We start from the raw sequence: 19,009 nt of genomic DNA on the forward strand, positions 1-19,009 counted from the left end.
CCAGAGCAGAAGTCTTGTGCCCCCAAGACGAAGCCCAAGGCCCCACACCACGTGTCCTTGTCTTCACCTGACCCTGACCCAGCATTAAGTCTAGTCCTTTTATCCCTAGAACTCATGCTCTGTCTCCTGACCCTGGGACCCACCTGATGTATGTTGATGGGAAACATGGGTAGAACTGATCCTGGGAGCCACCAGCCACAGGAAAATGCAAGCATAGCTTGGCCAGCCCCTGCCCAAGCCCTTGTGGGGGTGAGGGTGGGTGGAACAGCTTAGACAGAATTAGGGTTAATTCTCAGGAACTTGCTAGACAATTGGGGGATGTGATACACAATAGGAAAGTCAGTTCACAAGCCATGGCCTACGTTCTCTCTGCTGTTTCCCAGAAAAGTGCTTCTGTTTTGGGGAGTAGGAAGGGCCCTGTAACAGCTGGGTTGGGGCCTTGGGCCACCAACTGGGTTTCTAGGATAGTTCCCAAGTGGGCTCTGGGAGCAGTGACCTCCTGGATGGTAAAGGAATATATAGTGTGTTGGGGATTTATGCACATGAACCAGTGATCCTATAAAGATGGGAAGACCTGTGTCTAGTTCCAGGGACAGTGAGTCCAGTTTTAAAGGTGGGGACATGGGCTGAGAAGCCAGCTAGTCTGGAGCCAGGGACAGCAAAGCTGAGGGGGTGCTGTCATGCAGCCTCCAGCCCTTCCTCAAATGGTCCCCACTCTGAATAACTGCCTGTTTTCCAAGTCTCTCTGCTAGCAAGAGTGAGTCATGTGGAAAGGGACCAAGTGCCCTTGATGTCTGTTCGAATCTTGCTCTAAATTGTAACTCATATGATTATTTAAAGTCACTAGAAATGAGGTAGGCACACCAAAAGTTTTAATGGAATAGCTTTGGCCCAGGCAGAGTCAGTTCCCAGGTGTCTCAGGATGTGCGTTGAAGCCCAAGAATCTAAAGGCATACTCTGGGCTCCTGGGATCCACTTCCCTGAGCATAAGGGCTGGTTCAGGTCTTGCCCAATCAGGCTCCAGCAGCCAGTCCTCTTAAGTAGAGGGGCTTCTTGGCTTCCTCCTCAGGATTCAAGGCACTGTTCACAGGGACACCCCCTAGACGCTGATTGGAATAAAAGGGCCGGCCTGAGCAGGGATGAGGGGCCCAGGCGGGAAGAGCAGAGGAGGCCAGCCCAGAAATCCTTTTACCCAGCGGACAGCCCTCTAATCCGGTTGGGCAGGGGGCGGGGCGTCACACACAGGATTCTGCGATGGCTGTTACCGTCTCCAGGGCACCCATCTGTGCGGAGACTGGAGCGGCGAGGAAGCCCTGCGACCCCCTCGGGAGCAGTGCGAAGCCCAAGTCGCGTGCCTCGATCCCCCATGGTGTCACCTGCATCCCCTCCAGCTGGGTCTGTCCCGGGCCAGTTCAGGGCAGGGCGTGGTCCCCGCCAGGTCGCCTCCCCTTCTCGATGCGCGCTGGGGACATAGCCGGGAAGGTCCCCGATCCCACCCCCATGCCCACTGACCTCGGGTCGGGCGCCCCCTCACCTGACGCTCCCGCGGCGCGGCTCCCCCGCTGAGCCCGAGGCGCCCAGGCCCACCGAGCAGTGCAGGGCGGGGGAGGGGCGGACGCCGCTCGCGCACGCGTACTGGAGCCCCTGCGCCTCCAGCCGCGCCGCCGGGGCCTGCCCCTGTAGGCGAGGGCCGAACCAAAGGACGCCCCAGGCCCGAGGTGTTGGGGGGTGGGGGGGGGGGGGGAAGTAGAAGGGCCCGCGACCCCGCCCCTCCTCGCGTTCGAAGCCGCGGCAGCACCTCGGACAGCGCCGAGCACCACGGGGCCGCGGTGCACCTCTGCCGCGCACGCGCATTCTGCCGGCGCGCTCTTTCGGTGGCGCGTGCGCAGCGATGCGCGGCCCGGGCCACAGCGGTGAGGGGAGAGAGGACGGGACCTCGGCGGGGCCAGGGGCACCAGCGGCCGCCAGCCTTCCTGCCTGCGGCTCAGGGCCGCGAGGCGGCGAGCAGCAGCGGGGCCAGGTCCATGGTGAGGGCGAGGCGGCGGCCTTGCCAGCGCACGTGTGAGGGCAGCGCGGGCGCGCCGGGCGGGTACTCGAAGCAGGCGCTAAGCTCGAAGGCTAGGGCGGAGCGCACCAGACCCACGCCGCCCGCTCGCTCTGGCGCGGGGTGGTAGAGGCGGCCGTTGGCGGCCAGAGGCAGCAGACGCGCCGGCTCGAAGGGCACGGCCAGGGCCTCACCGCCGCCGCAATAGGAGAGACGCGGGGGCCCGGAGCCCGAGGCCAGCAGGTGCGTGAAGACCACCGGCCGGTCTTCGCAGCGCAGGAAATTGCGCTCTCTGCCGCAGGGCGAGAGGAAGGGGAAAGAGGCCTCGTAGCGACCGCTGTGGTTGGGTCTCAGGCGGGAGAAGAAGGTGACCAGGAACTGTGGGTCTGGAGGAGAAGGACACGGTTGCTTACCATGCCACGGTACCCTACCCGGGGCCCTACTTCCCCAGGCAATCGGCGCGCCCTGGGCAACGCCACGGGCTGGCGCCGGATGTGGGCACACCACCTTGGCCTCACTCTAGACAGCAGGGCTCATGAGCACAGGATGCCCAGTCCTCTGCTTCGGACGGGCCAGTCGGCAGGCTGGGGAGCAGAGCCCACCAGGGCCTTGCCGAAGGGAGAAGAAAGGTGGGGAAGAAGTTGCACCGGTACCTTTGAAGCAGGTGATGAAGTTCTTCATTTTGGAGTCATCCAGGAAAAGCTGCAGACAGAGGGGCAGGCCGTGGCCCATGAGTCCCAACTGGAAGCCCGACAGAGTCGGCCCCAGGGCGGGGAGGCTTGGGCAGGCCTGAGCTGGGGCCAGTGTCCACTCTCCTTGCGCTCCTGTGCACGCCGTGTGCAGGGAGGCGAGTGGAAAGTAAACCTGGGGACCCTGCCAACATTCCTGCATCTATCCCGCACTCCGGGCCGTGCGGGTTCCTGAGCTGCCATGTCCTCCCTGTACCTCTCCCTTCCTCCTTAAAAGTTTCTAATCAGATGTGCCACCTCCTCCGCGGAGGCTCCTGGACCTGCTTCCTCCCGGATATGCTGGATGATTCCCCTGCCAGGGCTTGCAAAACAGGCAGGGCGACCCGAAGCTGGGGATCACAGGGTCGGGCAGGATCTGGGGATGCAGAGCGCACGAGACGCAGCAAAGTGTGGCAGGTTGGCTGCTGGGGGGGCGGGGCGGGGGGCGACCCCTCTCGGGCTGAGACTGGGCGCCCCAGGCGGTCCAACTCTGGGTCCCACCTCAGCAGTCAAGTTCTCATTCTTTAGAGACCCCGCCCACCCATCCGGCCCCGCCCCTCTCACAGGCGCCCCCTCTCTGGCCCCACCTCTCTAACCGGTGCGCCCGCTCCGGCCACGCTCCCGGCCCACCTGGCCCTGATGATCCACATAATAAAAATACTCTCGCGTCTGGGGCTCTGGGGTCTGGCCCTGCGTGTAGGAGACGCCCCCGCCCCCGCCGCAGGCCCGGGTCCCCGGGGACCGCGCCAAGACCACGGCGCAGGGCCGCCGCGCCCTGCATGCCCTCCACATCTTCCCCCCGCGCGCCGGAAGCGGCGCGCGGGTCACGCGGGACTGGCGCTGCGTGAACAGGCTTCCTCCCCGCGACTCCGCGGCCTCACACTTTGGTTCCGGCAGCTGTCGCGGAGCTCGCTTTCCCGGATCGCGCGGGATTCCAGGGCCGTGGGCAGCCCCGACGCTGTTCATTCTCTGGCCTGCGGGAGCGGCCCGTCCTGCCATCCCGCCGGGGTGGGGTGGGGTGGGAAGAGACCGCCTGCCGGCGGGGTGCGCACGCGAGACGGACTGGGAACGGGGCCCTGGCGGGAGTGCAGGTTCTGTCCCTGTCCCTCTGTCCTCGGGGGCCGACCGCCGGCACTTGCCTCTCGGCCTACCGCTCAGAAAGTCAGCTTGGTGGGGCGGAGTCTGCGTGTTCAAGCAGCTTCGGAATCAACACTGCCTAGCCGTCTATGGCAGATTGAGGGTAGGGAGGGTCGCAAAAAGCCCACTCCCCGCGCAGACAGGCCTTTATAAAGAGATCAAGAGACATACCCCGGGGGCCTCAGAAGGCGCAGGGGCGGCCCAACACCCACCTGGTGCCTCCTCCCTGGCCCTCATTCCCAGGAACCAGCCTTGCTTGCAGCCCACCGCTCCCCCCCCCCTCCCCGCACCCCCCCCCTCCCCCCCGCATTCTCCTCTGGTCTGTCCACCCAGGTGACTGTGCCAGCCCACAGGCTGGCTTATGTGGTGGGCTGCCCAACCCCCAAACCAGCCCCCTGCAGCCCTGCTGCGACTGGAAGAACAGGAGTCGACAGAAAGTGACCATGGCTCTCAACTCTCAAGTGTCCGTATGTATTTTATTCACACAAAGTGTTGTCACCTCTTGAGTCCATGCGTCAGAGCCAGAGTCTGTGGCCGGGCCACCCACCCCAGGCCCGGAGACCACCCGACTGAGGACGCTACCTCAGGGAACACCCGGGGCCACGGCAGGGCTGGGCTTTTTTGTTTTTAATAAATAAAAACTCAACTCTAAAAAATATATATATATATATGTATATATATATAAACTGGGGAGAAATTAAGTTTTACAATTGGAACTCAAAATTCCAAAATGGAAAATGTACAGACTGAGAGTCTAGGTACTTCCTAACCCCAGCTCTGGCCTTGAGGAAGGGCACTCCTGGGCGCTCCCTGGTTCCCCAGCTTGGGGTTCCTTCCCTCTCTTCTACTGCAGGTCCCAGATGGGGATGGGGCAGGGTTTGGTTTTTGGTCAGGAGCCAAGAAAGTGGCGAAGAAAATGAAGGAGTGAGATCAACTTGCTCTGCAGAGGACAGGCTAGGACGGCTCAGAGATAAATAGCATTTGGGTTAAAACTATGTCATTAGCAAATTTAGTTCTTATATCTTTCCCTCTATATCTCTATACACAGGCGGGTTCGTGTGCTGGATAGATTCTGAATTTATAGTTACACGAAGAAAAAAATACTCTTGCCCCCCACCCCCACCCTGCCCCAAGAATGCCTGCTCAACCCTGCCCCCGACCCCAGAGGACTTTGGTTTGGGGGCCCCTCCCTACCCAGAGAGAGTCTGCCAGGCCCTGCTCTGGTGATGGGACAGCCCAGTGCCCTGGGGCCCCCAAATTCCCGCGGTCTCCATGTTGGAGGCCGCAGGTGGCAGGGGGCAGGCGGAGGCTGCAGGCCAGGAAGGAAACAGAGGGGAACCGGGGAGGGGCAGAGGAAAGAGGGGCAGCCGGGCAGGGTCCAGGCCAGGGCCAGGCTGAGCGCAGGAGCCCCAGCTCCAGGGGAGGGTGGCATGTGCTCTCGGGCCGGCCGGGAGGGGCAGTGTCACTTGGCTCCAGGAAACAGAAGGCACTTTCTCGGGGCTGACCGGCCGGTGGTGGGCGGGGCGGTGCCCACAGAACTGGCCACGAGGCAGCGGGGTGGGAGGGGGGTGTGCGGACAGAGACGCCCTTCCCACAACCCCTCTGCCCTGGCTGCGACCTCAGGCCCGGGGCCTGGGTGGGAGAGCTGGGGGCTTCCAGGGCTGGGGCGGGCATGGGCGGGGCCTGGCATGCTGCCTCCGCGGCTGGGGCGTTCCCTCCCCCCTCCCGGCGTGCTCCCCTGCCCGGGTGCACACCCGAGCGTCGGCTCTGTCCCCATCCTCGGTCCTTGGGACCCACGTGCTATAGCACGCCCTCCATGAAGCTGGTGTCCAGGTGCTGGATGAGCACGCGTAGGAATGACATCTCCTTGCGAGTGTTCTCGAAGATGACGCGCGGGTCGTCCGACCGACAGCGCAGGCAGTTGGGTGCCATGACCATGGCCAGGTTGCTGACATCCATCTTGGTGATGGCCACGTTGGCTGGCTGCACGAACACCTGCGGAAGCGAGAGGAGGGTGGGCCCAGGCCGGCGTGTTGAGTGCTGGCGGGAGTGGGGGGGTGGGGGGAGTGCCCCACCGCGTACCTGAAGGAAGCGGATGAGGTAGCACAGCACCAGGCGGTTGATGCGGGGCAGCGCGTGCACCACGGCCACGGCGGCCTCAGGGCTCTCGTAATGTGCGATGCACTGCTCGTAGAACTCGTGCGGGATCAGGGGCTCTTCCAGCTCCCGATACCACAGCTTCAGCAGCGACGCTACAGACACAGGGCAGGGGGGAGGGGGAGGGCTCAGCCCAGCCTGCTGGGCAGGCACCCCTGTAGTGGGAGCAAGGGCGAGGCAGGGGATGTGTCGGGGAGGGGAGGCAAGTGGCGTGACCAGACTGGAAAGAGTCCACCTAGCCCAGGTAGGCTGCCCAGGCCGGCCCTGGAGGCCTGGGGGATTGTGCAGGGAATGAAGGAGGACTGCAGGAAGGAGGCCCCAGGGGAGACTCTGATGGGCAGGGGGTGTCTGTGCTGGAAATGGACCGGGAGCCACACTGTCCCAACGGCCCAGACCCGCTCCAGCTCCTAGGGGAATGGGCTCACCAGGGACATGGGGGTCCTCCAGGCCTGTAGGCACCTTCCACTGGTCTACCTGTAGCTTCAGGGCGTTCACTTCATCAATGTCCCCAGGAACTCTGTGGAATACACGGGTGAGTCTCACCGAGTTGGAATCTTGTCTTGCCCTTGATCAGGCGCCTCCCCATTGGACTGGCCTCTTTTCCACCAGGGAGAGAGGTGGCTTGGGGCTCCTACCCCATGCATGCTGACTGCTGTCCCTCCCCACTCTGCTAGCCACCCCCGTGCGGATGCCATCATCACCGAGGCCACTGAGGATCAAACCCACAAGCCTGTTTCCCCAGCTGTTCTCTTGGGGCTTGGGTGGAGGGCCTTGTACCATTCCCCCCGCAGAGCAGGAGCTATCATCCCTATTCACAGGCGAGCAGTCTGCTTGCTGTTGCTGTGTCTTTCCAGGCTCGTGTCTTTGGCTCAGCCTGTGGTTGCTGTCCAAGTGCCTTCTGGGACCCTGGTGGCCGTTTCTGCTCAGGAACGGTCTCTGGCTGACCCCCCTGCCTAAAGTCAGGCGCGCTGCCATTCAAGGGGACGACTCTCTGACTTGCTTCCTAAGGACACGGCCCTGCCCTGCCTCTCCAGGCTACCTAGTGGCCCATTTGCCCCAGGGTGTCCCTCCCCCCCTTCAGATGACGGCCTCCTGTGGGGGGGCCTCTCTGGCTACTCCCAGGCAGGGGCATGGGTCTGGACCCCAAAACCCAGGGCTGAAGCAAAGAGGTAGGCCCAGTGGTCCTGGTGCCTGATGGTTCCTGCCTGCCTGACACACAGTGCAACCACCCGAGGCTCCCAAACCCAGGGCCCAGGTTGCGGGGCACCTGAAGATGCCTTCCGTCTGGTCACCGTTGAGCGCTAGCACCTCCTCAGACAGACGTGTCTGTACCCAGGGCAGCTGCCGGTCAGGGTAGCGCTCCTTCTGCAGGCTCATGACCTCCTGCAGTGCGCTGCCAAACATGGATGGGCTGAACACAGCGTTCTTGGCGTGCCGGATCTCCTCCACGTTGGGCTTCTTCAGCCCCTGCCAAGATAGCCCAGCTCTCCGTCTCAGTGTGGCCCCACCGCCCTGCTCCCAGCCTTCCCTGTGCCCTGTACCCTGTACCCCTCCCAGGGCTGCCTCTGGCTCGGCCACCCTCCCTTCTCCCCTGTCCTCTCATCCCCGGTAACTCCAGACATCTGCCCAGTCAGAGCTGGCGGTACCCGCAATTCCCTGGTCCCCAAGTCACTGGGGGAGGGGCAACCTGCTGGGCCACCTACACTGTCCCAAATTTTTAGGTGGCCCTTGTTGGTCACACAGGAGGAAGAGGGGAAGGACTCCTGGAATGAGAGCTGCCTGTGGCAGTGGGAAGTCCAGGCCGGCTGACCTGGACCATGTGAGACCATCCTGGGGTAGAGGTGAGGGGGGAAAGCCTGAGGTGGGCACAGGCAGCAGCTTCTAGAGGCGGGACTACAGAAGTGCATTCGAAGGGAGAGGGGGAAGGGACAGCCAGGCTCCAGGACAGCTGCCTTCAATAGTTGGGGAAAGGTCTGGCATAGGAGGCCCTGAGGGCTTCGTGGGTAGGGGTGGGGTGGTAGGCTGAAAGGGAGGAGGTAGGGGACAGAAGGGAGAAGATGGCCACAAATCCTAAGACCAGGGAACAAGGTCCAGATGTTTGGTGTGACTGAGGCCCCTCTACAGGTGCCGCAAAATGTGGGCTCAGGGCAGGGAAGATGAGAGGTTGTGGGAGGGGTGTGGCTGTCCAGCTCTGCCAGGCAGTAAGAGGCCCCAGGGGCAGAATGGGGGCCAGGGAAGTGGCTAGGGGGGGCCCCTACTGGGACCACCCGCACAGCTACCACTGGTGGGGCTGGGCTCTTGGACCATCATGGCCAGGTGGGTGGCCCGGTGTGAGTGAAGGGGCACATGGTCGTCTTCTGAGCCCGCCCTGCATTCCAAGGCTGGGCCTCCCCTGGGTCCAGAGGCAGTCTGCCAGGGTGGGAGGGTCCCTTCTGGGAAGGGTGGTCTCTTAGCCTGCCCACGTGCTGTGCCTTTCTCTGCCCCTCACCCGCACCAGTATGACGGCGACAGGCCTGGGGCGGCTGGTGCTGCTGCGGCAATGCGTCCCACCCTCACTTGGGCCGGTGTGCTGATGCCCTGGCCTAGCTACACATCCCTTTGCCTGCCGTGGCTCCTCAACTTGGGGTGCAGCCCCTGCCAGAGGCCTTTCCCGGCTGCCTGCCTAGGTAGGCTCCCTGGAGCACTTTCTGTGCTGTTAACTGTCACACGCCCCACCCCGAAGCCGAATGTGCAGGCTGGGCTCAAGGTGAGCGGGACACTCGGCAGGACGTGAGGGGTGGCTTGCCAAGGCTTCCTTCTGGACCCTGCCTGGGTGTCACCAGCATAGCCTGCCACCCCTGCCCGGCTGTCCTGGGGGAGCTCGTACCTTTTTGGCCCCCGTCAGGGCCGCCTTTTGCAGCTTGTGGTAGCAGTACTTGGCATATGTGCTGATCGCCACCCCTGGAAGAGAGCAGGTTCTGGTCGGCTGGGCGTGGGTGTGCGGGGCACAGAGGCCAAGAGAAGCAGCAGCAGGGGTGAGGAGAGGCAGCTTCTGCAAGAGCCCTGGGGGCCCGGGCCAGTGGGTCCTCGCTTTTCTGGGCTAAGTCCTTGAAAGCAGAAACCCACATCGAGAGGCCAGAGGTACTCCCTCGCCTCAAGGAGCCAGGCTTGGGAGGCGACTCCTCTGCCAGCCCATCCACACTTCCTCACGGCCAGGAAGGGCAGGCTGGGAATGAGACTTATTCCCACTGAGTCACAGGCAGGGTAGGGCAGGACCTGGGCCCCGGGGTCTCCAAACCCGTGCTCCCCTTGCAAGTTAGCCCCGAGGAGCCCCTGACAAGGGCCATTTCCACAGGCAGCAGGGCTAAAGGAGCTTAGTGCCCTCTGCCTTGGGCCAGCACTGGGGACGGGGCTTTGGGCCGAAGGTCCTGCAGCCCTGCCTCCAGCCAGGGATGCTGTGTAGCTGTGGTAGAGGGGCCTCAGCCTGTCGCGCCCCATCCCTGTCTGTTGAGGGCTGTGTGGAGAGGAGTCATGGAAAGGGAAGCCAAGGAGATGGCCGCAGTGGAAAAGGGGATGAATGTGGAGAGGATGCCCCATGTTCCAAGCTTGGGTGTCAGTGGGAGGGCCACGGCACAGAAGGACACCTTTAAATTCTGCCCGAGGGCTGAAGGCGGCTGGGAGAGGGCTTTTCTAAACTCTGCCCCTGGCAGAAGTTCTGGCTAGTTGTCATGGGGGTGATGGCTCGGGTGGCAGTTTGAGGGCAAGAACCTCAGGGACCTTGGCCACGAGGTTCTCCAGATACAGAACTGAGGGGAAGGAGAGAGAAGCACAAGGTGGGGAGGAGGGAGAGGTAGTGGGGGAGGAGATCCCACACAGGGTGGGTTTGAAATGTGTGCAGCATCCTTCCTGGTGAAGGGGAGGGGGGTGGTGGGGAAGGGAGGGAAAACAGAAGCAGCGACAAGACCAAGAACACGCAATGAGGCGGAGCCCAGAGGAGCCATCCAGGCATAGGTGCCAAGGACCGACAGACAGAAAAGCTGTAATGTGTGCCTCCAGGCTCAGGACTGGCCCCTTCTCTGGAAAGCCCTGCCCCTGCTGGATCCACCTGCCCCAGTGCCTGCCGGCCAGAGGGAGGCCTCTACACCCAAGTCTCAAATCCAAATACCCCCATCTTCTTTTAAGGGAAGCAGTTTCTTGTGGACGTCCAAGCACATGGGGGTCTTTGGACCTCGGTGTGAAAAACATAAACATGGCTTAATGAAAATCTTTTTGAGTTATCCCAAGATAGTTTTATTATTGTAAGTGGTAAGGGGATTCTCTTTTAGAGTAAAGTGAAAACAAACACTTCTTATTCTCCCTGGAGAATCTGTTTCCCTATGGTCCCAGGGGGGATCCACAGATCCCTGGCAGAGAATCCTAGCTGCTGCCTCTGACAGGCCAGCTCAGGACACAGCACCTAGAACCTTCTGCCACGGGCCGACCTGGCCTTTCTGGGCAGGCTGTCAGGAACCTGGAAGGCAAAGGGGGCCTTGGGCTTTACACTGGCCACCAGGAGCCCAGAGAGCACTTTGTAGCAGGCAGCAGACTGGGTAGGGCCTAGCGAATGCCTCCTGTCTCAGGGCCTCTCCAACAGACTGTGATCTGAAGATCCTGGGGCTGCCACCTCTCAGTTGGTAACCCTGGTCAGAAGGCAGCCTTTCTGGGCCTTAGCTTCTTCCTCTGTAGGACGAGACAGGGACACCTACCTCACAGGTGCCCATAAAGGGCTGACCTTGGGGTCTGGTGCACAGCTCAGCAGCTGCAGCTGCGGGTATCACAGGGAGGACCAGGGCTGTGGCCATGTATGCCCAGAGTCCCAAGAGCCCCTCTGCACCCTGTACTGCCGTGGACAGAGCTCCCCAGGCCGGGACTGAGGGCTGTCTGCTGAGTGCCTGGGAGGATGTGCAGGGCCTATGGCCAACCCAGGGAGACTCTCACGGTGGTGTGGGGTGCTCTGCTTTGGGCCCACTGACCTGTCCTAGCCTTGCCAGGACACGCCATGCCCAGTCTTTATGTGGGGAGATGGTGGCCCCAAGGGGACTGACAGAAGCAGCTGAGTCTATGCTGCTATGCCAGGGATCCAGGCCTGCCCTGGGGCCTTAGTGCCCCCTGAGCCCTGGCTTCAAGCCTCAGAAGCCACTGGATCTGGCCAGAACCTGCCACTGCCACCTCTTGGCATGGACACTGCTGGGTCCCAGGGCTTCTAGCTCCCTCCTCACTACCCAACACCATCTTGGGCTGTAGTGTCCTGCTTAGCCCAAGCCCAGGCCCACAGGAGCCCATTCGCTGTGCCCCCAGGCCCACCTGCCGGTGGCAACACGACTCGTGAACAGGCTCCAGTAGGAGCTCAGAGCCCCTCCACTCCGTTCCAGATGGGTGTGGCCCAAGGGCAGTTGAAAATTGTGGACTGCAGCTTCCCCTTTGTGTCCAAGGGCAGCATGCATCCAGAGAGCTTCCCAGAGGAAGGGGTGTTGAGGTTGACTGGTATTAGAGAAACAGAAATGGGGCAAGTCTGGGGAATGAGGTATGTGTACCAAGGCTGAGGGAAGTGCCAGGGGTGGGGCAGGGGCTGGTCCCAGAGCCCCGGTGCCAGGAAGGGAAGCTGACAGGACAACAGTGAGACCGCCAGCTCTCCCAGCAGGGAGGGTACAGTTTTGGGTTAACAGGGCCTCCGTGGAGCTTGGACAGCAGCGGGATGGGGGTGTGGATCTCGAGCCAGGCCCAGGAGAAGGGCAAGGCTGGTGGGGGAGGTTGGAAAACCCATGGGCTCCCACCAGGGAAGCAAGGCTAGGGTGGCCTGGGTTGGAGGTCAGGACTGGGCAGGCACTGGCCCTCAGGGCACTTCCTCAGCAAACACTCACCTAGGGGGGCTTCCGCAGGCCTTGCCCAGTTCCTCCTCACGCCCCTCCCCACTGAGAGCCCAGCGTGAAGTTGGAAATTGTTCTGAAGCACCTCGGAGAAAGGCGCAGGGCAGGTGTGGCCTCTCCCAGGACCCTCTTCAGTGACCTGGGGCCTCCGGCTGGCTCAGGAGGCCGCAGGCCTGATGGTTAGTGCCACCCCACCGACACCCCTTCCAGCCCAGAAGCGGTTAGAGAAAGGAGGCCAGGCGGCCTAGGCCGGAGAGCAGAACTGTGCAGACACAGCGCACAGGGGCTGTGGGGAGAGGCCCTACCATCCGGCTCCTCAACATAAGGCTTGGGTTTCTTTCTCAACTTGGACTTCTTCTTAGTGTTCCTTTCCAGGAGCGCTTTCATATGCTGCGTCACTGGGGAGCAAACAGAGCCATGAGGACCACAGAACACAAAGCCAGGAATGCATGCCCACGCGGGTCGAGATGTGGCTGGCGAGGAGGCCCCTGGGCCTGCTTGAGGCTGACCCCCATCAGCTGGGAAGGTACTGCACCCCTGCTGGATTCCTCAAAGGGAAATAGGGCCATGGCCAATGCCCAGCTGGGGCTGAGGAGCACCCAGCCCAGCAGTGATGTGGTGTGTGTGCTTGTGTATGGGAACGTGTCTGGACCATGTGCCCGGGGTAGGTACTGGGGCCCTGCTGAGCACTGTCAACCAGAAAGCTGGCTCTGTTCATGCTAGAGGTGGGCAGGAAGATGCAGGGAAGGTGACCCTGGTCAAGAGAAGAGAGGCAGCCAGTGCCTGACCCTCTAGCTGGCTGGAGGAGCCCCTGGCCCAGCCATCTGGCTCCTAAATGGCTGCACTCAGGGGTCCCAGGCTCCTGAGCTGGTGTTGGAGAAGGTGCCGAGCAGCACAACAGGCTTCTGGGGTTGATCTGGGCATGCCTCCCACTCTGTGCAGAAAAACCTTACCACTGTTGATAGGGAGCCCTTTGCACCCCCTCCATCCTGAGCTCTCTGGAAGGGAGTCTCTATGCACAGCCCACACTAAGGTTGGGAGTTTCGCTCTTCTCTGACAGTGGACCATTTACACAAATTATTTGTTATTCTTCTGCACAGGAGATTGCTATCTTACCTATCATTTATTTTTATCACTAAGGACTTGTGGGCGTATCATTTCACACTCTGAGTTATAATCCAATACGACTTCATTTTCCTTCAACTGCTCCAGCTTTGGCCACTGGGAGCCCTTTCCGTTGGCTCCTGTGTCCTGACACACCCTGCCAACTCCCCGTGGCCCCACCAGCACTTTCTGACTTTGGGCACTGCATCGTGTACACTCCCTGCACCGGCCCTAGATTCAGCTGTTTTTCCAAGGAGCCCTGGTTCCTTGCAGTGGAAAATGGTATTAGGAACCAAGATCTGGGTGTGAGGTGCGCTCATTGCTTTTGGGGTGCCGACAGAGCTAGTAAAGATACATTTGTACACTAGCCCCTGTAGATGCACATCCCTCCAATATCCCCACACCAATGCTTCCAACTGTGATCCGCCACCACAGGACCCTCTAGACTCCTCTAACTCATTTGTAACTGCTGTATCTTTTTACCCTCTGAACAGTGTCTTTTGAAGAGGAGATTTAATTTTGTTCAAGTCCAATATATCAATGTTTTTCTCTTGTAGATAGTGCTTTAAGTATCACACATAAAAACCTTTCCCTAAGTCAAGAAAAACTTTCTCCTGTGTTTTGTACTAGTTTTACAGTTTTAGGGTTTTTTATTTGTTTGCTTTTTAAATTTAGGTTTAGGACTTTCCTTTTTTTTTGTTTTGTTTTGTTTTTTAAAGTTTATTTGAGAGAGACAGACACAGCATGAGCAGGGGGTGGGAGGAGAGGCGGGTGAGACAGAATCCCAAGCAGGCTCTGCACTATCAGCCCTTGAACTCATGAACTCACGAACAATGAGATCATGACCTGAACCGAAACCAAGAGTCGGCCACTTAACCAACTGAGCCATCCAGACACAGCTACAGTTTTAGGTTTTATATTCTGGTTTATGATCTGAGGTAGCTTTTGCATACAACATAAAGTATGGGTTGAAGCTCATCTTTTTATGCATTTGGACATCCACCTGTCCCAGCACCATTTGAGGAAAGCACTATCCTTTTCTTCACTGACGTGCCTTTGTATCTCTGTGTAAAACTGGTCGATCATATATGTCCGGGTCTAGTTGTGGACTCTATTCTGTCCCACAGATCTACTATCTACCTTTCCAGCGACAGCTTATTCTCCTGGCTACTACAGCTTTGTAACAAGACTTGAAGTAGGGTAGGGTTAGTCCTCCAAATTTGCTCTTTTGTTTCAAAGGTTATTTTGGCTATTCCAGGTCCTCTGTATTTTCTATGGATTTTAGAACCAGCCTGTTAATTTCTAAATTAGGATTGAATCTATATATCAATTTGGGTGGAAGTAACATCTTGACACTATTGAATCTTCTGATTCATAAACATGGTATTTGTCTCCATTAACTTAGGCCTTCCTGACTTTCAGCAATGTTTGGGAGTTTTCATTGTAGAAGTTTTAGAAATCTTTTGTCAGATTCATCCCTAAGTTTATCATATTTTTAAATGCTACTTTGGGTTTTTTTCTTTTTTTAAGATTTTATTATTCCTTTTATTAAAAAATTTTTAATGTTTATTTATTTTTTGGGAGACAGAGACAGAGTGTGAGCTGGGGAGGGGCAGACAGAGAGAGACACACACAGAATCCAAAGCAGGCTCCAGGCTCTGAGCAGTCAGCACAGAGCCCAGTGCAGGGACCAAACCCACAAACCGCAAGATCAAGACACGGGCAGAAGTCTGACGCCTAACCGACTGAGCCACCCACGCGCCCCAAGATTTTATTCTTAAGCGATCTCTATACCCAAGGTGGGGTTCAAACCCATGACCCCAAGATCAAGTGATCTCTATACCCAACGTGGGGTTCAAACCCATGACCCCAAGATCAAGAGTCGCATATAACACTGAGCCAGCCATGTGCCCCCAGATGGTATTTTAAAAATGTTTATTTCCAGTAGTGTGTTGCTATTATGTAGAATCATGATTAACTTTTATATTGGTCTTATATCCTACAACCTTGCTAAACTCACTTATTGTAGTATTTTTATGGATCTAATAGAAGACTGTGTTGTATGTGATTAAAGAAAACTGCACACTTCCTTTCCAACTTGGATGCCTTTTCTTTTCCACGACTTTGCACTGTCTAGGCCTCCAGCATGATGTATAGTAGATGCAGTGGGGTTGGGGGTTCTTGCCTTGTTCTTGATCTTGCGGGGAAAGCATTCAGTCTTTTATCATTATGTATGGCGCTGGCTAGAGGTGTTTCTTAATTGTGGTAAAATATAACCATAAAAATGTAGCCATAGAGCCATTTTAAGTGTACAAGTTAGTGGTATTAGATCCATTCGCGATTTCACGCAGCCATCACATTTATTCCTAAAATCCTTACATCACCACAAACAGAAACCTTATACCTATTAAGCAAAAACTCCTCATTTACCCTTCCCCAGCTCCTCGTAACCTCTAATCTACTTTGTCTCTATGAATTCGCTTATTTTAGATATTTCACAAAGGTTGGATTATACAGTATTTGCCCTTTTGTATCTGGCTTCTTTCACTTAGAATAACTTTTCAAGGTTCTTCTGTGTTGTAGCATGTAACAGAGCTTCATTCCTTTTTATGGCTGAAAAATATTCCATTGTATCAACAGACCACATTTTGCGTATCCATTCACGTGCTGGACACCTGGGTTGGTTCCACTTTTTGGCTACTGTGAATAATGTTGCTATGAATATTGCTGTACAAGTATCTGTTTGACTTCTTACTTTCCATTCTTTTGGGTACTGAAGGGTTTTAAAAAATATTTGCCTTTTATCTGGTTGAAGAGGTTCCCTTCTGTTCCTAGTTTGTTTAGAGTTTATATCAGGAATGCAAATGTTGGATTTTGCCAAATGTTTTTTCTGCACTTATTGGGATGATCACATGGGCTTTCTTTTTCACTGTTGCTATGGCAAATTACATGGAATTTTAATGTTAAACCAACCTTTCATTCTTCAGATAAACCCTGCTTATTCAAGATGCATTATCTTTTTTATATATTGTTGGAGTCAATTTGCTAATATCATTAACAATTTCTGTGTTTAGGAGAACTGTCTGTGCTTTTCTTTTTTTGTAATGTCCTTTTATAAATTTGGTATGGAATGAACTGAGAGATATTCCCTCCACTTCAGTTTTCTCAATAGGTTTGTAAAGAATTGCTACACAAACAATGGAATGTTTGGTAGAATTTACCAGGGAAGCCATTTGGGCCTTTAATTTTCTTTGTGGGAAGGTTTTAAGTAACAATTCAATTTCCTTAATAGATACAGGATTTTTTTTTTTTTTTCTTTTTGGTTGTCTGTTGCTTATTGAGTGATCTTTGGTAGTTTGTGTCTTTCAAGGCATCTCTCCATTTCCTCTTTTTAAAAATTTTTAATGTTTATTTAGTTTTGAGAGAGACAGAGAGAGAGAGACAGAGAGAGCAGGGGAGGGGCAGAAAGAGGGAAACACAGAATCTGAAGCAGGCTCCAGGCTCCGAGCTGTCAGCACAGAGCCTGACGTGGGACTTGAACCCATGAAATGTGAGATCACGACCTGAGCCAAAGTCCAATGCTCAAACAACTGAGCCACCCAGGCGCCCCTGCCCATTTCCTCTTAATTGTCAAATTTACTGCATAAAGTTGTTTGTAACATTTCCTTTCCCTTTTACCTGTTAAATCTGTCGTGATATCATCTCTCATTCTTGAGACTGATAATTTATATCTTCTTTTCATTGTGATTAGCTAGAGATTTATCAATTTCATTAATCTTCTCAAAGAATTAGCTTTTTGTTTCATTGACTTTCTGCATTGTTTTTCTGTTTTCACTTTTATTGATTTCTACTCTGATCTTCATTATTTTCTTTCTTCTGCTTGCTCTTGGTAGCATTTATTTTTTAAGTTTCTTAAAGCAGAAATTGAGGGGTGCCTGGGTGGCTCAGTCAGTTAAGTGTCCAACCTCAGCTCAGGTCATGATCTCGCCGTCTGTGAGTTTGAGCCCTGCATGGGGCTTTGTGCTGATAGCTCAGAGCCTGGAACCACCTGCTTTGGATTTTGTGCCTCTCTCTCTGCTTCTCTGCTGCTCACGCACTGTCTCTGTCTTTCTGTCTCTGTCTCTCTCTCAAAAGTAATTAAACATTAAAAAAAAATTAAAGTAGAAACTGAGGTCACTAATTTGAGATATCATTTTAGAATAATCTCCCTCTAAGAACTGCTGTGGCTGCATCCCACAATTAATGTATGTTTTGTTTTCATTTTCTTTCAGTTTAAAATATGTCCTAATTTCCCCTTAGGTTTTTAAATTTTGTTAATGTTTATTTATTTTTGAGAGAGAGACAGACAGACTGTGAGTGGGGGGCGGGGGCACAGAAAGAGAGGAAGACACAGAATCTGAAGCAGGCTCCAGGCTCTGAGCTGTCAGCACAGATCCTGACGCAGGGCTGGAACTCCCAAACTGTGAGATTATGACCTGGGCTGAAGTTGGGCCCTCAACCGAGCCACTCAGGTGCTCCCCAATACCCCCCTCCATTAAGGTTTTTATTTGATCATTGGGCTATTTAGTAATATGTTCTTTAGTTTGCAGATATTTAGGGATTTTCCAGATATCTTAGTGTTAGTGACTGCTAATTTAATTGTGTTGTGACTAGAGAACACACTTCTATGATTAACCTTCTTTAGCATTTCTTGAGACTTGTTTTATGGCTCAGAATATGGCCTGTCTTGAAAATGTGGCTGTTTCATGGCTCAGAATATGGCCTATCTTGAAAATGTGGCTGTTTCATGGCTCAGAATATGGCCTATCTTGAAAATGTGGCTGGGATTTGAGTCCAAATGCTCTGGGTCCAAAATTTATACTCCTACCTATTCTAATGGTAGCTGCTTTTCTTTCTTTAAAAAAAAAATTTTTTTTTTTTTTTTTTTTTTGACAGAGAGAGCACGCAACATGAGCTGGGAAGAAGCAGGGAGAGAGGGGGAGGGACGATCCAAAGGCCTGACAGCAGAGGCCTGGACACTGTGGGGCTCGGAACTCATGAACTGTGTGATCATGACCCAAGAGGAAGTCGGACACTTAATCAACTGAGCCACCCAGGCACACCTATGATAGCTGCTCCGTTTCTTAAACAGACTTCCAACTAGTCCTTCTGTTTCCAGCTTCAAGGTCACACCCTTTCCAAACCGTTGCTAGAGGAAGCTGGCTCCACCCACTGTGCAGCTCTTAAGGGTTTGCTACCTACTTCAGCTTCTAAGCCTTGTCACTGTCTGCTTGGGATCCACATTTCTTGGTCTGCCACGCCAGCTTCCTGCCACTTGTTCATGTACTTTTCAGCTTCCAAAACATAGTGTTCATGCTCTTTGTCCTTGTGGGCTTTATTATTTTTATTGCAGTGAAATATACAGAAGATAAAATTTACCATTATAGCCATTTTTAATTGTACAGTTCAGTGGCACTAAGCACAGTATTACTTTTGTGTAACCATCACCAACCATCTCCAGAACTTTTTCATCTGTCCAAATGGAAACTCTGTAGGCATGAAACAAGTCTCTACCTGTCCCTCCCCCAGCCTCTGGCATCTGCCATTCTTTCTGTTTTTATGAATCTAAATATTTTGGGCCCTCTTGAGTTGACTCATACAGTATCTTTTTTGAATTGGATCATTTCACTGAGCATATTGTTCTCAAGTTTCATCCATGTTGTACATGTGTCAGAATTCCCTTCCCTTTTTTTAAGGCTGAATAATATTCCATTTTTTGTATGGACCACGTCTTATTTATCTATTCATCCACTGATGAACACTTGAGCTATTTCCACCTCTTGGCTATTGTGAATAGACTGCCATGAACCTGAGTGTACAACTATCTGTTCATGTCTCTGCTTTCAATTCTTTGTGGTATATACCCAGAAGTGGAACTGAGGGATCCTATTGTAATTCCATTTTTAATTTTTTGT

The 19,009-nt window shown here is 55.1% G+C and overlaps 2 protein-coding genes across 6 annotated transcripts in view; both read right to left on the reverse strand.

The window, feature by feature from the left end:
* Nucleotides 1–1,979: 1,979 nt before the first annotated feature.
* Nucleotides 1,980–3,602, reverse strand: CF2H8orf82 (chromosome F2 C8orf82 homolog). 2 transcript variants are annotated; one of them, XM_047841726.1, is made up of 3 exons: nt 3,403–3,602; nt 2,698–2,746; nt 1,980–2,430 (listed from the first exon to the last, which is right to left on the reverse strand). In XM_047841726.1, exons 1-3 carry the CDS (start codon nt 3,562–3,564, stop codon nt 1,985–1,987), a joined length of 657 nt encoding a protein of 218 aa, XP_047697682.1. In that variant the 5' UTR covers nt 3,565–3,602; the 3' UTR covers nt 1,980–1,984. The 2 variants fall into 2 exon arrangements, with proteins under 2 accessions (XP_047697682.1, XP_047697683.1); XM_047841727.1 differs by having other exon boundaries at nt 3,360–3,569.
* A 764-nt stretch (nt 3,603–4,366) lies between these two features.
* The window catches only part of ARHGAP39 (Rho GTPase activating protein 39), a 110,105-nt gene continuing 95,462 nt past the window's right edge, over nt 4,367–19,009 (reverse strand). For 3 of the 4 annotated variants that reach the window (XM_047842347.1, XM_047842344.1, XM_047842346.1), the window contains 6 exons: nt 12,257–12,349; nt 8,933–9,006; nt 7,334–7,533; nt 6,492–6,583; nt 5,992–6,161; nt 4,367–5,904 (listed from right to left, as the gene is read on the reverse strand). In XM_047842347.1, the coding sequence (XP_047698303.1) occupies nt 5,710–5,904; nt 5,992–6,161; nt 6,492–6,583; nt 7,334–7,533; nt 8,933–9,006; nt 12,257–12,349 (824 nt within the window). In that variant the 3' untranslated portion in view covers nt 4,367–5,709. The remainder of the gene's footprint in view (nt 5,905–5,991; nt 6,162–6,491; nt 6,584–7,333; nt 7,534–8,932; nt 9,007–12,256; nt 12,350–19,009) is intronic. The other variant, XM_047842345.1, reaches the window with a different exon arrangement.

The sequence above is a fragment of the Prionailurus viverrinus genome, chromosome F2 (assembly GCF_022837055.1).
Source record: "Prionailurus viverrinus isolate Anna chromosome F2, UM_Priviv_1.0, whole genome shotgun sequence".
NCBI classification, from domain to species: domain Eukaryota; kingdom Metazoa; phylum Chordata; class Mammalia; order Carnivora; family Felidae; genus Prionailurus; species Prionailurus viverrinus.

Coding starts and splice junctions, on each gene's coding strand:
- CF2H8orf82 (XM_047841726.1), bottom strand. CDS start 3,564: ATGTGGAGGGCATGCAGGGCGCGGCGGCCCTGCGCCGTGGTCTTGGCG. Junction 2,747..3,402: donor ATGTGGATCATCAGGGCCAG/GTGGGCCGGGAG, acceptor CTCTGTCTGCAG/CTTTTCCTGGATGACTCCAA. Junction 2,431..2,697: donor CTTCATCACCTGCTTCAAAG/GTACCGGTGCAA, acceptor CTTCTCCTCCAG/ACCCACAGTTCCTGGTCACC.